The sequence below is a fragment of the Canis lupus genome, chromosome 14 (assembly GCF_011100685.1).
Source record: "Canis lupus familiaris isolate Mischka breed German Shepherd chromosome 14, alternate assembly UU_Cfam_GSD_1.0, whole genome shotgun sequence".
Lineage (NCBI taxonomy): Eukaryota > Metazoa > Chordata > Mammalia > Carnivora > Canidae > Canis > Canis lupus.
Genome location: NC_049235.1, coordinates 33,155,928 through 33,173,806, shown reverse-complemented (window position 1 = coordinate 33,173,806; position 17,879 = coordinate 33,155,928). Strand labels below are relative to the sequence as shown.

The 17,879-nt window shown below is 34.6% G+C and overlaps 1 protein-coding gene across 20 annotated transcripts in view; it reads right to left on the bottom strand.

Moving 5' to 3' along the window:
- HDAC9 (histone deacetylase 9) overlaps positions 1-17,879 on the bottom strand; it is a 911,202-nt gene that overhangs the window by 184,218 nt on the left and 709,105 nt on the right. For all 20 annotated transcript variants that reach the window (XM_038557033.1, XM_038557034.1, XM_038557035.1 and 17 more), the window contains 2 exons: positions 4,016-4,071; positions 3,684-3,771 (listed from right to left, as the gene is read on the bottom strand). In XM_038557033.1, the coding sequence (XP_038412961.1) occupies positions 3,684-3,771; positions 4,016-4,071 (144 nt within the window). The remainder of the gene's footprint in view (positions 1-3,683; positions 3,772-4,015; positions 4,072-17,879) is intronic.

The following is a 17,879-nucleotide window of genomic DNA, read 5'->3' as shown; positions in this document are numbered from 1 at the left end:
AAAACAACAGTGAAGTAATGTCTGCAATTTTACTCCATGATAGAATTTTTAGTCAGCATTGTAAGAACAATGTGCTCTGGCCCTAAATGGGTCTACACTTTGAAAACCAGAAAAATAATGCTTTGATTACTTTTGTTTTTTTTAGTGAAGTTGTAAAAGTTTATTTAAGAAGGTCAAACAAAAAAAAAGGTCAAACAAGATTGTCTTAGATATAAAATCTAAGATATAAATTGTCTTAGATATAAATTGTCTTAGATATAAAATCATTTGTTCTTGAAAAATGTGTTGGAAAAAAAAAAAATGTGTTGGGTGTCTATTGCATATATTTCTGAATAAGAAATACTGTCTTGTCCACAGTCTAATAAGAGTTCAACAGACATTATTCATTAATATACACAAATCTATTCTAAAAATACTTGGATAATTCTTGATTTCATATTCATATTCACAAAATACTTAGGAACAAAGATAAATCCAAATATGCCTTTAGTTTTGGGTAACAATTTATAATGTAACCTTGAGAATACTTTTTCAGCTTGCTTTGCTGCAAAATATTCCTAAAAATTACTTACTACTCAGGTATAATCTAACAGTTTTCTCTCCATAGCAACAAATATATACTAGACAAATACAAGAAAATTATGGTGACTGTCAGGAATTACTATAGTAATTAAATTAATTGAATCATTAAATGACTCAAAATAGACCTTGTATCTAGGATTTCCTGGGAAATTGAAAAAAATCATTTTGATATTTTTACTGGTCAAAAATACACTGTGAAAATTTATTTTCTACTAAGGATTTAGAGCCAATATGTTCTCATTATAATGTTAAAATAGCTTTAAATAAATCATATATTTGACCAGCTGATATTATCACTTATAATTATTTGGTAAAGGCACTTGTAACTATTCTTTTGTCAAATTTGGTGCTTGACTAAAAATGGAATTACCCAGAATCTAGGATATTTGAAGTGACTTTTTAACAAAGAAAGTCTAAAATGTATTATTTTCAACTGAAAATCACATTGCATAAAAGCTACCTGAGTCATGCAGGCAAATCCTACTTCTGGGATGGTTCATGCCCTGAACACAATGAACAGTCTCTTGCGAGTTGAAAAGCAAGTGCACCTGCTCCCTCTCCTCATCAATCCGAATGTTTCTGGAATCTCCCCAGAAGGAGAATTGGAATGAATAAGCTCCACAGATCAACTAGAATCATTTTTGCCCAAAACCCCAATGTCTCTGAATTTGGCTGTGGCCCCAAATAGGAGGTGAATTAGAGCTCTGGCTCTCTATTTACTAGGCATATAAAAATGCTGAAAATAGTTGCTGGACAATGAAGTAGCTTTGCCCTCTGTTGGCCCAAGAATTTGTGGAGCTAGTTCACACTGATTAGCTAAAGTTAGTGACTTCAGGTATGCAGGAATGAAATTCTTCTGCCATGAAGAACCTTCACTTCTCCTTTGCTAACTTGCAGAATAGACCTGTCAGCTGGGGAGAACGGATGTTTCTGCGCCACGTGGCACTTTAAAACTTCCTTCTCGGCAGCTGGAAGAAACAAGGGAATTTCCTCAAAGTATCCCTGCAGCTGCAGAATTTGGAAGACTTGAAAGTAAGAATATGCAGGCTGGTGGTGATCTCAGAGGCAACCCTTTGGACAGAACTTCATATATTTGGAGGATTTGAAACAAAAACTTCTCTACTACAGCCTGTTGGGAAATCAGTATCCTTAATGATTGGATAACAGAGCAAATTTATAATCAAAGGCCAGTAAGCTTATAGGATACTCCTTGGAGCTACCAACCAACTTATTTTATAAATCATATTTAATTATCTAGAGCAGTCTCATATTAATATATAAGAATATAAACATTATATACTTAATATAGATACATATTATATATAAATAAAAAACTTTACATATAAATCCTGCGGGGTTTCTAACACAAGCAAAGCATCTCAGTTTTCAGGTTTTGTGTCATTTACTACTTTAGAGTTTGGATATCACAAATGTGCTTTCAAAGCAACTCTTTAACAATTATCACTTATCTTCACATAACCATAAAATGACAGCAGAGAAGATACTTTAGGAAGTAATACTAAAAGATTCCTAAGGATAGAATAATTTACCAATCTCCTTCCTGCATAATTCTGACAAATTTAGAAATCTTAGAAAAATTTTTCCACAAACCTTGGTCTTCATCTGCTACCCTTTCTTCAAGTTCTTGGCTTATCTTTCTAGCAGAAATTATGGGACTAGAACTATATTAAATTACTTTTTAAATTTACTATCTTAGGTATCATGTAAACCTATAATTATCAATAAGGAAATGTCATTTTCTATGTGCAGGAGAATAGAGGTACTGATGTTCTCATTTTTGTAAAATTTTAAGACCTTTTAGACCTTGCTGCTGTAGTATATCTACACCTTCAACACATTTCTTTAATGGTGAACTATGACCTACAGCGAAACTCAAACATATTTGGAAAATACATGGAAAGTTCTTAGCACCAAAGTGCTTGTGGGGAGGCGACGATACAGTATGTGGAAAACATCCATTCCTACTAAGCATTAGAAATGGTTATCAGTCTTTCAGTCCTTTTATCTTCTTTTCAACTCAACTAAGTATTTCTTCACATGGCTTTGTTCGTGCTTTCTAAAACCCTTGGTTTGCTTGCTTAACTGAATCAGAGGGCTGGATGGTGAGGCCACGACTTCCCAATAAGATTTAATTATGAGTGCAGATATGAACAAGATTTAGACTATTAAGCCTTGCACTTCAAAAAAACTTTTAACATATTTTGCCTTTAAATCTTTTATCACCTGCAAAAATTAATTAAGTGCAGATGTAGCAGGTTCGCTTTGGATGCCAGGGTTCATTTCCTGTCTATGCTTTGTCAGACAACCTATTACACCTCCTCGTGAACTAGAGGCAAACCGAAAACGGGGCTCATAAATCACCAGTCAGCTCTCTTTCGCCCTTTCCTGGGTTGGCCTTTTTGTATGGGGCAGATCTCCAGCTCATTATTCATGAATATACTATAGACAACATGCCAAGTGTCATCTGCATTTAAACAAACCATTTGTTAAGCAAATTATAACTCTATTGTGTAAGAATGCATCATGTTAAAATGCAAGACTAATGTAATGCCTCTGACTTTTAATCACTCAAGGTTCCTGCCGGGAGTCATCCCAAACTGGCATACATGATCAGAGATCTTTTCAGAAAGAATGACATGCTGACTTGTTTTAATAATACCACTGTTGCACAACAAGCAACATGATTGCTAACCAGGGGAAGTGGCCAATTGGTTACCAAAGCAACAGCATTCTTTCCAGCACATCTGACTATTTAAAGTCTATATTCTGCAGGGAAAAGTAAATTCAGGTTCTGTTGGGTTATTTTAACTGTGGAAGTATCAATTCATTTAAGGATCATAAAAGTTGCCCTGATCTGCGCCTTCTTCTCATTAAATTGCAGTTAACACCATGAAAGTGAAACGTGAATGTTTATGGTTTCAGAACTGCAATCCTGAATTTAATGAGTTTCCACATTCAAAGGAAACGCACCCTTCAGTTGTTTGCAAGTGCTAAAAGCAAGACAACCTAACACAGAAATACAAATTCACTCCCTTTTATCTAGAGTCACTGAAAATGCAGCTCTGGCCAGGAATACATACCAGATCTACAATCAATATCTTGCTTATATTTAGTTGGTCTCTCAAGTATTTGGCGGTAATTGCAACTGAATTAAAAAAGCAGAACCCCCTGCGGAATAGAGAAGAACAGAGAAATAAGAAAGCAAATCAGCCAGGAAAACCATTATAAATAATGTTCAGAGCATTTTTTAAAATGCTATATGATCTCTGAAGCCATAAATCTGCTTCTGGGAGTACCTTGCAAGATTTTTCAGTCCATCTGCTAACAATTAGAGGCTTCAGAGACATGCACGGGGCAGGTGACCGCCAGGAACCGTGGCGCTTGGAGATGGGCAACAGTCCCTGGTACTTACATGGCTGTGGATTCTTCAGCATGATGGCCTGGGGGCCTTACAACAGCAAACCCATTCTGTAAAAACAAGACAGGTTTTCAATGATCAGATATGGTAAGATTGCTTGGATCTCCATGTACTACAGAGCATCAGACATACACGAAAAGATTCAAGTCTATAAGAGGTTTCAGGGCTTGTTTTCTTGATCCCATTGCCATTTCAGAGAATGAAGAGAAACAATATATATATGATCACATATTATCAGATCATGTCTCAAAAAGAAGGCTTCTACAGAGCCAGGGGAAGAATAGGGATTTGGGAGTTGTACCTAGCTGGCAAATATGCATATTAGCTATTATACTAGCATAACTCATTTTCAAGAACAACTTCTTATTTTATGAAAATAACATCCTACAAAGGAAGAAGAAGAAATTCATTCTTGGTGCAACTTTGGGTCAAAATTTGGAAAGACCAGGGAAGACCCAAAGTGAAAATTCTTTAGCTGGATTCTTTTAATGGTTATTTCCACTCCATTGTCAGCAAAATGATAAATTTATACTCACACACTCATATACACACAAAAGAGACCCCAGAAAGGTGAAAAAGAGAACAATGGAAAGCCCATATTTCTTCCAGTCTATAAATTTAGCTTGGATGACTGCCAAGACTTGCAACTTTATTGGATTCCCTAAGTCAATTTCTAGCCCACGTTCTGGAATTTTATAAAGAATTCCAGGGCTGAGTAGCAATCAGATCTATCCATGATCAAGGAATGCCTTAACCTCCAGATTAGTTGGAATGCATCACGGAAAGCTGAAGTAACTCCAGCATGAAGGCAAGGAACTATAAATCCTTACAAAGCCAGCATGCTCAGGAAAGTTGGGTTGCTTGACATGAAAAAAAATCATTCATCAGAGGGTTCACACCACCTTTCACTTAACTATGATTCAAGTAACATACTCAAAAGATATTTATTTAATATAGAAACCTAAAACTTTTGAAATAATTTTAATACACTCCAGGGATATTTTTCCAAGTCTTATTACAAGCATAAAGATAATATCATGAAGAATAATCTATTCCCTAGGACTTTAAATATACACAGATTTTTTTAGAATGTTATGGTAACCAATATACAATGATTAATTTGGTATACATTTTGATGAGCATATACATAATGATAATCTCAGAAGCAAATTACAAGTCAAATAACACAATATTAATTGTAAATGTAGAAATGGTGATAAACATATTTCCTATTACAGTTCTTAAATACATACTATTTTTGTCAATAAAAGGTTAATATCAGAGAAACTATTAAAGAACCACACAAGACCAAAGAGATTGAAATTTTAAGATTTTACACTGAGACTTTGGTGTACTATAGGAATTCTGAGGATTGATTATTAAGTAAAACTTATGAAGGTGCAATATATCCTACTGGGAAAACAACAGGGTGAAAATAACTATATATATAATTAACAATATAATTAGCATGTAATGAATTTCTGTAATAGGATTCACAGTAGAATTCACAATTGGTCTTTCACAATTCAGTTAAAACTATTTTTGTAAACTACTATGTTTTACAAGTAAAGGGCATGGATAGACAATACAAAGAAGAAAAAATTCCAGTGATCAGTAACTATAAGAAAAAGTATTTCACTAAATTCGTAATCAAACAAAAGCACATGAAAATCCTAATGGAAACATTTTTCCACCCAGGATATTGGAACTTTTTCAATACTCTATGCTAACAAAGGAATGCTACTTTGTACACTCACGAACACTGCTTAGAAGAAGATAATTTATCATAACCTTCCTGGAAAGTAATCCATCTCTATATATTTAGAGCCTTTAAAAACATTTACCCTTTGAATTACCAATATACTTAAAGGATTTTTGCCCTAAAGTGTTACTAACTTTGTAGATAACCATTTATATAAAAGATGTTTTATTTACAATATGAAAAATCAGAATTATGTAAGTTAGCTAATATTAGGAGAATGTTTAAGTGAATTACGTTATAACTATACCATGGAATATTAGACAGCCATTAAAATTTTGTTATTACAAATACTGAGTGGAACAGAAAGATATCAACTTTGGAAATACTAGTGTTAAAAATAATAGACGCAGTAGGATATATCTGAGTGATAGTATTATATGGGTTATTTTAAATTTATAATTTCATATCTTTTGCAAATGTTTTTACAATAAATATTAATTATTTCATAATAAAAAAATATAAAACAAAGAGAAATTCAAGAGAGAGATTCGAAATGGTCTTATAGGAAGAGCTGTGGTGGTCACAAAGGTAGAAAAATGTTTTAAAGGGTTTTCTGGGGGATCCCTGGGTGGCACAGCGGTTTGGCGCCTGCCTTTGGCCCAGGGCGCGATCCTGGAGACCCGGGATCGAATCCCACGTCGGGCTCCCGGTGCATGGAGCCTGCTTCTCCCTCTGCCTGTGTCTCTGCCTCTCTCTCTCTCTCTGTGACTATCATGAATAAATAAATAAATAAATCTTAAAGGGTTTTCTGGACAGGAGGGAAAAATATGAACAATGATGAGAAGAAGGGATTTGGGGAAGTACTATTTATGAATACTACATTGCATACTAACTGGGATTTAAATAAAAACTTAAAAAATAAAGTATTATATACAAAAAAAGTCAATCTGAATAGCAATGTTAAGGAACAACATGGAAATAAAGTCACATAAAAAATTAGCTAGATTATAGAGGAGAAAAAGCCAAATAGAAATTGGTTTCTATTTCCCTCCTCTCTTACAGACATATTCCTTGAGAAAGGGTCTGCTTTTCACTTTATAATCTTCCAAAGTAACTTCCACCATTCTGCTAAACTGTTTCTGAAACTGCTTGATTTGGGGTTGAACATTTTCTTCTTGCAATTACAAATCTTTGCTCAGTCATTATGATTCACCCAAAGCTTCCACTTTGCTCTCATTAATGGCAAATACCCCCACATTTTCCATGTCTTTTCTGAGAGCCCTCCTTTCCTTAGCTGAAGCTAGCAGGACCGCTTCTTCCACAATCTGCTCAAGCAGTAGCTGCTTCCTCTCTCATACTACACAAGCCTGCATTCAGGAGAAGACCGAACTGGTGTTCTCCTAGTGTCTCACTGCTGCTTTTGAAAGCCCAATGCTCCCACTCCCCACAATACTTTCTTCTAAAAAAGGACTAGATCACACACAGAGAAAAGATAAACACAGTAAGATGACTGAGACTGAGCCCTGGAGCGGTCTGGCTCCTTTTGCCTCCTGTTACACTAGAGAAAGTGTTAGTCCTCCTCAGATCTATTTTACCACCTGCAGTTATGATCCCCCCTTCTCCTACTTTTCCATGATCATTTACGTTTTTCCCACTAACATTAAATTCATATTAAAGTTCCAAATTATATATATTTCATTGAGATGTAAATAAGTTCAAGTTTCTACCATATTGAAAATTAAAACGTTATATATAACAACCCAAATAATACAAATACATATATATATATCCAATGTACTATGTACCTTCATCATTAATCCTACTGATCCCTCCAACTGCTACACTTTTCTTCCCTTTTAGCAAGCAAAATTCTTGAAAGGTGGTTTACCTTGCTGTCTTCTTTTTCCTTTTCCTCACCCCTGCTTCAATTACCTATCTCTAATTTAACTTCACTTCCTTAGTCTATTAAAGAAGTTTTTACTAAAGTCACCAATGGCCTCCATGTCACTAAATCCAAAGACCTTTTTATGCTCTTAGCCTTCAGGGCCCCTGGTCAGCTTTAAACACTATTGGCTACATCTTCCTTTTAAAAACACTCTCTTCTCTTGGCTTCTGTGATTTAATTCTTCCCAGGTTTATTTATCTCTCTTTCCATTTCCTAATCAGTCTTCCTTGAATGCTCATACTCCTCAGCTTGCTCATTAAATAGAAAATCACTCAAGGCCCAGTCTTAGACTTCTCATTTCATACTTACTTCTGAGCCTGTGCCATCACTCTTCTGAATTCAATTACCACCCATCATCAGATACTTCACAGATTTCTATTTCCCAGATAAGCCCTCCATTGAGCATCAGCCCACCTACTCAATATCTTCACTTAAATATTCACTTGAAAGTTCACTTCAAATTCAATATATCCAAGGTCAAACTCCTAATCTCTCACAGCCTTCTCTAACTTACTAATGAAACCATGTTTTATCCAGTCACTCAAGTCAGAGACCAATGAGTTATCCTTAATGGCTCCCTCTCCCCAGCCTTCCTCCATTTCATTTTAATTCATGACCAATTCCTATTGATTTTGCTTTTAAATATCACTCAAATCTATGTACTTAAATCTATATCCACTCTTGAACATTTTGCTTTTTGAATTTCTTTCTCTCCATCACTCTTCCAAAAATTATTATTAGTGATTTCAATATCTATACATACAGATACTCACTTCAATATCTTTATTTCTCAGTTCTCTGGCTCCTCATCTTCAATGACTGTCTTCCATTTACAGTCATACTTCTAGACCCTGCCATTACTGGTGAGACATCTCCATAATCTTAATGTCAAACATCCTACTCTCCTATGTTCTATTTTCCAATTTATGCCTCAACTGCACCAAGACTTCCAATCCATTGACCTTATTTAACTTTTGCTATCCATCATTCACCCCTATCACCATGTTCGCTTTCCTCCTTATTTGATTAGACTTTATGGTCCTTCATTGTATTCACTTCTTTGCATATACTTTCAGATATCTTGTCCCTCTTCCCCTCCAATATACTTCCCTGGTGTATTCATCTGCTCAAGTTACCATAACAAAATACCACAGGCTGGATAGACTTAAACAAGAGAAATTTATTTCTCTAGTTCTGGAGGCTGGAAGTTGAGATTAAGGTCTGGTAGGGTTGAGTTTGCGTTGATAGCATTCTCAGTTTGCAGATGTCTGCTTTTTCCCTAGGGTCCTTATGTGGCCTTTATTCTGAGTGTACACACACAAGGGCATAGAGAGAGAATTCTAGTATCTCTTCCACCTCTACAAGAGCACTAGCCCTATCAGATTAGGGTCCCATCCCTATGATTTTCCCTCATAGATAAAGGTCTTGGAATACAGCCATATTAGGAGTTTGGGTTCCACATTACAAGTTTTGGGAGCACATCCAGTCCATAAATACTTCTAGTCACTTTGTCCCTTTATTCTTTCAACACACTCCCCTGAAAAAAATACAAAATTAATTAAATATAACTTATATCTGCTCTGTTCTTACAACCAAGCCTATGTAAAAGCCACATAACTTATCTTCCTTCAAAGTCATGATTACAAACCTCAGGCTCTCCATGATGCCCAGCAATCATACTACATTTCTTAGCCAATTAACTCTATTTCAGCAGAGTATTTCTACCTTCTTCTATTTCTTCAAATCTCCATTAACCCCTGCTCATTCTTTTTCTTTAAGATATTTATTTATTTATTTATTTATTTATTTATTTATTTATTTATTTATGAGAGACACACAGAGAGAGAGAGAGAGGCAGAGACACAGGCAGAGGGAGAAGCAGGCTCCATGCAGGGAGCCCAATGTGGGACTTGATTGTAGGACTCCGTGATCACGCCCTGAGCCAAAAGCAGACACTCAACCACTGAGCCACCCAGGCATCCCACCCCTGCTCATTCTTTACAATTTGCTGATGACCTAGCTTATTTCACTTAAAAAAATAGAAGCAATTGGAATAAAATTGCCTCTTCCTTCCATAATCAAATCTAACCATCTATCCCCAGCAATCCCTGATCCTAAGAACAATTAATTCCCCTGTGCACTTAATCCCACCACCTCTTACTTATTTGAAAACTCCTTACCTACACTTTTCCCTTTCCCTCTGGTATCATCAATTGTTTCTTATATTGGATTGTTGTCTTGAGGGTAAAAAAAATATATTTAAGTTTCCCCTCTTAATAAAAACAAAATAAACAAGGCAAAATGACAATAATAGCATTATACTATAATACTATCACATAAGTGTAATACGTAAAAATAATATAATGCAAATATAAATATGATAAATAATAAAATCTAATATTTTATTACTGATTTAATCCTAAAAACATCTGAGGGCTGATAACATTATTACCCTCACTTCATGAATGAGGAAATCAAGGCATAGGAAGAATAAAGAACTTGCTTAAGTTCCATACCTAGCAAGTGACAGGGCTGAGATTCTATCCCAGATGGTCTGGCACCTGAATACAAGCATTTAAGACTAGTCACACTGTACAACTTGGCCTTTCCTCCTTCCAGCTTCATCTTACACCACCATCCACTTTCATTTCTCCACTTCTCTCCATTTCTCTGGCTATAGTGTCCTTGTGGTTCCTCCAGCATGCTTGTTTCCTCCAGCCACAGGTCTCTGTACAAGCTCCTACTTCAGAATGGGATGTCTTCCATTTATATACCCTCTCCCTTTACCTGGATGACATTTCCTTATCTGCACATTTCAGCACCAAAATCACCTGCAGGGAAACCATCCCTGGGCCTCCGAAGGTCAGCATCAAGATCCTGTGTGATATGCACTTAGAGATTTGCCAACCCTTGCTTCTGAGAACTTGTTTCAGTTTATAATAACATACTTCTTAGTGTGATTGCCTTTATTATTTTTTATTATTGTGACTTATATAACTAATGTCATATCTATACTTCCCATAGTGGGATCACCCTGTTATGACTTTGCTCACCATTTTATCATCTAGACTTACATAGTGCCTGGTACATAGCCAGTGGTCAGTAAAGAATGATACAATGAATTTGTGAACTACTCTGGCTCTTATCCCTCTAGCAATTCCTTAGATTTGCTCTTGGCTGTTAAGTTCTTCATTATCTCCAAGGTCCCAACTTCTGTACCCTAGCTTTTTGTGGGAGGTTGACTATCAGACTTGGGAACATCTTCTTTCTTAGAAACACATAAAATATTAGAAACATATAAACAAATTACAATTAATGGAGCTTTTGATTTCAAGAACTATTGTGGAAAAGTGTCTTAAAATAAAATTATTATTCTTACAGAAATATCTGACTTTTACACTGAATTCTAAGCTTCTTAACATGGAATTTGTTTACTATTTTACTGTACCCTTTAGTGTCTGGAATAAAGGTTTATTGTATGGGATACCACTTGAACCAAGGTTTTCCTTGGCTCAAGAATATATATGTCTTCAATGACTATTTTTCAATGAGCCTTTTTAATTGTTAATTTACTATATATTCAAAAAACCTCAATAATCTACTAGCCTCTATAACTATAAGAAAACCTGTATACAATAAAGGATTCAGAGACTCACTCTATTATTTTTTCATCTATGCCAACAATAATCATTTTCATTTCATGAAAAATCTTGTTTTCTCAAACCTTGAAGTTTGTATGTTTTCATTTAATCTTTTAATTTTTGAGCACTTCAGAATGTAGTAGTAAAACCTACCCATCCATATAATTTTGAATTGCTTTCTACTTTACTTCCTGAAAAAATTCCTTGCTTTATATTTTATTCAAAGTTATGAAGACTAAGTAATTAATCTAAGCAAATGAATGCTAAGGTACTCTTCTGTGACTTTATATTAATTTAACAGGGATGTAATTTTACCTTAATAATCTGATTTTTAAAATCTCTTTTCAAGTTTTAAATTCTCTTCAGTCATGAACATTACTAATCATAGAGTTTTGGCAGTATTCTAGCACCACTAACTGTAACTATGTTTCCAGAGTGTGTTCACATCCATATTTTTGTTGTGGTTGTTGTCATCTAGATAAGTATAATAGATGCTTCTCCTTGGTTAAAAAGGAGAAGGAGGAGGATGTGTTCTCTGATGTCTTCATATGGGGAAATGCAGGAGACTATTTGCTTCTCCTATATAGCTAGCCATGGAAAAGGAAACTAGAACAATATCTATAGGTAAAAAAGGATTTGAATGAGAAGGAAAGGAATCAATCATTTTAGACTACTTTTGTACTGATGGAATTTTCATTTTCTGGTCAAACTTTTCAAAATGTCTAACTTTATGTATTCTTTATATGCATAGTAAAACCTTCCCCGGGTGAGTAAAGGATAAGGAGTAAGCAAATCACTTGAACCATTTTAAAGGATTTTTTTTTTTACCTCCCCTAACCATAGTTCAAATTCCTCTACACAAGCTCAGTTTGCTATGGCATACTGAAAATGGAACTGCCATGGAACTGAAAATTTGGAGTGTAAAACAATCTGATCATTTTATTTGTTACATTTATTAAAATGGTCTCATGGACAGAAAAAATATATATTTTCATTTCACTAACATCCCCAAGCAGGTATTCAGTGGGTAGTAAGAACCATTACTAATTCCAACCGAGATACAGTAATTTAGGTTTCAGAAATCATGGAAAATAAAGACCTAATCACCACTGATGAGAGTTATGTAGAAAGACAAGAACACATTGTATAACAGAATCTGCCAATACATACAGAATCCAAAAGAGAAAAGTCACTATTATTTATACACTTTCAAAAATATTAAACAATTATCTGGACTTCCAACTACATGTAATAGCCAGTAGTCCTGTTTGCAACTTAATAATTTTTATTTGTCCTTTATAAAAATATAACTGCAGTACATAGTATAGAAATTCTTTGTGATATTAATAAACTGATGAGATTGTATTTCTTTGTTAAAAGCAGTTAATCAAATATTAGATTTTAATTTAATATTTTAAATGTAACTCTATTTTGGGACACTATAAGAGAAATATCAAAGAAATCTGTCCTGCTTAGAAAAATGTTTTATGTATAATTGCCTACTATCCAAAAACTAATTGAGCATGTCAAACCAGCTGATTGAATTCTGTTTTTAAAATTTCCCTTGTAGTGCACTGCTAATTTAGAATTCAGTAATTACCTCCCATTGTCTAAATATTACCACTAAAGTATTCCTAAATGTATTTAAGTATCAGTCCTCAGTGAAATACTAGGTATCAAAACCAAGCACAGCATGGAAAACTCTACAGCATGTATTTCCATGTAAAGATGTGATGGTTGAATTATTGCTTCCAATACATTTACTGAATTGGAAATTTATATGCAGTGGTTTATGTGCTTGAACTATTTCACTAGAAGCCAAAATTCCAGCTACCCCGGAATTATACTGATACATTATCAATTTTGAAAATGACTTTAAGAAAAATTCCTTTATATATATATATATAAAATATATATATATATAAATTATAACATATATATTAAAATAGTTGGAAATCTTTTAATCTACTTTGATATTCAATAATACCTGTAATTATCAAATATATTGGTGAATAAGCTATTTGGCACTAGTAAAAAGAAGTGCTGAACGCACCCAGAACCTGAAATTTACATGTCTTTGCTAGGCTAGCACACCTTAATCTCCCAAAAAATCTATATGCTCATAAGTTCCTTTTTTAAAATCCCAAGAAATGTGATTGCCAAGTGTACAAGTCTTGCATATGATGATAGATCAAGAGTAATAGAAATAAAGCACAAATTAGCTGGTTTGACACACTTTAAAATTATTTATAGTAACAGATTTTGATTTCTTTATATTATGTTGCACAGGGGAAAGAGGTTAGAAACATGGTAAAGATATAGTGCTTTTGGAAGAATTAATTGGATAGATTTTAATGTTTTCCTATTATAGTAAAATTTTGTTTTTTAAAAATCATTGCTTGAAGTGATTATGTTGTCTGTTGGATCCTGTTTTGGATGTTTTAGTTGTTGCATGGGTCGGTTTATTTTCTTCTTTCTTTCTTTTTCTTTCTTTCTTTCTTCTTTCTTTCTTTCTTTCTTTCTTTCTTTCTTTCTTTCTTTCTTTCTTCTTTCTTTCTTCTTTCTGATTTCTCCTTTGCTTTTTTTTGGGTGGAATGGGGTATTAATATTTGTTATAACAGGATTTAAAATATAAATATTACTACTCATCTTGTTACATTAAGCACTTTAATTATAAGTGTTCCCTTCCCTCTGATTTAGGTAAAGTGGAATAAGGCAAATATGTCCATCAACATTCTCTAACACCTTGTGAAATATCTATGATGATTCATATGAACTTGTGGATTATCCCCCGCCAATCCTAAATAGTGCTAATTACAATCAACATAGAGATATGAGAGCTCATTCTTTCAGCTAAAGAAGCCGAAAATTGTTTAATGGAAATTGTTCACATTATCTTTGTTGATACCATTGAAAGTTAAAATTTGGTGTGGAAGATCATACATGAAGTTTGAATGAATACTCCTTCCCTTCCTACCACTCACTCTGTGGTAATGGATTTAGACAATCAGAAACCAACTCAGAAACAGAGAGAGGAAAAACAGATAGTCACTTGTCCTGCCTTGCTTCCCCTACTTCTGTTTATCTTGTAGGAGCTTGTGCAACAAAAGAATCAGATTCCGCTTTTCAGCAAGGACTCGGGGAATAGGAGTGTTAAGAAGATGTTAAATCCTAAAGGAGCTGGAGAAAGAACAGCAAATAAAGCTTAAATTCAACAGAAGAAAAGAAATAATAAAGATTAGAGCAGAAATTAGTGAAATAGAAACCAAAAGAACAGAACAGATCAACAAAACTAAGAGCTGGTTCTTTGAAAGAATTTACAAGATTGATAAGCCCCTGGCCAGACTTATCAAAAAGAAAAGAGAAAGGACCCAAATAAATAAAATCATGAATGAAAGAGGAAACAGATCACAACCAACACTGAAGAAATAGAAACAATTTTAAGAACATATTATGAGCAATTATAGGCCAACAAATTCAGTAATCTGGAAGAAATGGATGCATTCCTAGAGACATATAAACTATCAAAACTGGAACAGGGAGAAATAGAAAATCTGAACAGACCCATAACCAGCAAAGAAATTGAAGAAGTCATCAAAAAACTCCCAACAGGCAAGAGTGCAGGATAGGAAGCCTTCCCAGGAGAATTCTACCAAACATTTAAAGAAGAATCCATACCTATTCTTCTGAAGCTGTTTCTATGAAACTCTTTCTATGAGGCCAGCATTACCTTGATACCCAAACCAAAGACTCCACAAAAAAAAAGAAGAATTACAGACCAATATCTTTGATGAACATGGATGCCAAAATTCTCACCAAAATGCTAGCCAATAGGATCCAATAGTACATTAAAAGGACTATTCACCACGACCAAGTGGGATTTATTCCTGGGCTACAAGGGTGGTTCAACATTTGCAAATCGATCAATGTGATACAGTACATAAATAAAAGACAGGACAAGAACCATATGATTCTCTCAATAGATGCAGAAAAAGCATTTGACAAAGCACAGCACACTTTCTTGATTAAAACTCTTCACAGTGTAGGGATAGAGGGAACATATCTTGATATCATAAAAGCCATATACAAAAATCCCACAGCAAATATCATTCTCAATGGGGAAAAACTGAGAACTTTTCCTCTAAGGTCAGGAACACAGCAGGGATGCCCACTATCACCGCTGCTGTTCAACATAGTACTAGAAGTCCTCGTCTCAGCAATCAGAAAACAAAAAGAAATAAAAGGTATCTGAGTTGGCAAAGAAGAAGTCAAAAACTCTCACTCTTTGCAGATGACATGATCCTTTAAATGAAAAACCCAAAGACTTGACCCCAAAATTACTAGAACTCATAGAGGATTTCAGCAAAATGGCAGGATACAAAATCAATGCACAGAAATCAGTTGCATTTCTATACACTGAGACAGAGGAAAGAGAAATCAAGTAGTCAATCTCATTTACAATTGCACCCCAAACCAGAAGATACTTAGGAATAAATCTAACCAAAAAAAGATCTGTACTCAGAACACTATAGAACACTCATGAAAGAAATTGAGGAAGACACAAAGAAATGGAAAAACATCCTGCTCATGGTTTGGAAGAACAAATATTGTTAAAATGTCATGTCACCTAGAGTAATCTATATATTCAATGCAATCTTTATCAAAATACCATCAACTTATTTCAGAGTTGGACAAATAATCCTAAAATTTGTATAGAATCAGAAAAGACCCCAAATAGCCAAAAGACTGTTGAAAAAGAAAACCCAAACTGGTGGCGCCACAATTCTGGATTTCAATCTCTATTACAAAGCCATAATCATCAAGACAGTATGGCACTGGCACAGAAACAGACATATAGAGCAGTGGAACAGAATAGGGAACCCAGAAATGGACCCTCAATTCCATGGGCAACTAATCTTCAATAAAGCAGGAAAGGATAGCCAATGGAAAAAAAGACAGTCTCTTCAAGAAATGGTGTTGGGAAAACTGAGCAGCCACATTTAGAAGAATGAAACTGGACCATTTCCTCATACCATACACAAAGATAAACTCAAAATGGATGAAATACCTAATGTGAGAGAGGAATCCATCAAAATCCTAGAGGAGAACACAGGCAGCAACATCTTTAACCTTGGCTGCAGAAACTTCTTGCTAGACGTGTCTCCAAAGGCAAGGGAAACAAAGGCAAAAATGAACTATTGAGACTTCATCAAAATAAAAACCTTTTGCACAGCAGAGGAAATAGTCAACAAAACCAAAGGCAATCTACAGAATGGGAGAATATATTTACAAACGACACAGCAGATAAAGGACTAGTATCCAAAATCTATAAAGAACTTATCAAACTCAACACTCAAAGGACAAATAATTCAATCAAGAAATGGGCAGAAGACATGAACAGACATTTCTCCAAAGAAAACATAGAGATGGTGAAAAGACACATGAAAAAATGCTTCACATCACTTGACATCAGGGAAATACAAATCAAAGCCACAATGAGATACCACCTCATACCATTCATAATGGCTAAAATGAACAAGTCAGGAAACGACAGATTTTGGCAAGGATGCAGAGAAAGGAGAACCCTCTTGCACTGTTGGTGGGAATGCAACTGGTGCACCACTCTGGGAAACAGTATGGAGGTTCCTCAAAAAGTTGAAAATAGAGCTACCTTACCACCCACCAATTGCACTACTGGATATTTACCCCCAAAGATACAAATATAGTAATCCAAAGGGGCACCTGCACCCCATTGTTTATAGCAGCAATGCTCACAAAAGCCAAACTATGGAAAGAGCCCAAATGTCCACTAATGGATGAATGGATAAAGAAGATGTGTTATATATGTGTGTGTGTGTATATATATATATATATACACACACACACAATGGACTACTCAGCCATCAAAGAAAAAGGAATCTTTCCATTTGCAACGACGTGGATGGAACTAGAGGATATTATGTAAATGAAATAAGTCAATAAGAGAAAGACAATTATCATATGATCTCACTCATCTGTGGAATTTAAGAAATATAACAGAGGATCATAGAGTAAGAGAGGAAAAAATAAAATAAGACAAAATCAGAGTGGGAGACAAACCATAAGAGATTCTTAAACACAGGAAACTAACTGAGGCTTGCTGGAAGGAAGGGGTTTTGGAGGATGGCATAATGGAGTGATGAACATTAAGGAGGGCATGTGATGTAATGAGCAATGGGTATTATATAAAACTGACAAATCACTGACTTCTACCTTGGAAACCAATAATACATTATATGTTAATTAATTTAATTTAAATAAAATTTTGTTTAAAGATGTTAAATACCCACAATCTTCAGTTGATCACTATGGATATGATACAGCTTATCATTTGTTCAACATATCTTACACTAGCTCCCACTCAAAGTTCCTAATGAATGGTAATTGCGAACCTTTGTATATTCTGAGGTCTTCCACTTTAGCTACCTAATATTTGTGATAAAAAATAGTTCCACATGATTTTTAGCATGGCAACAATAATGTGAGTAGAAAATTCTCCTCTCCAGCTTTAATTTCTTGGAATAAAATTTT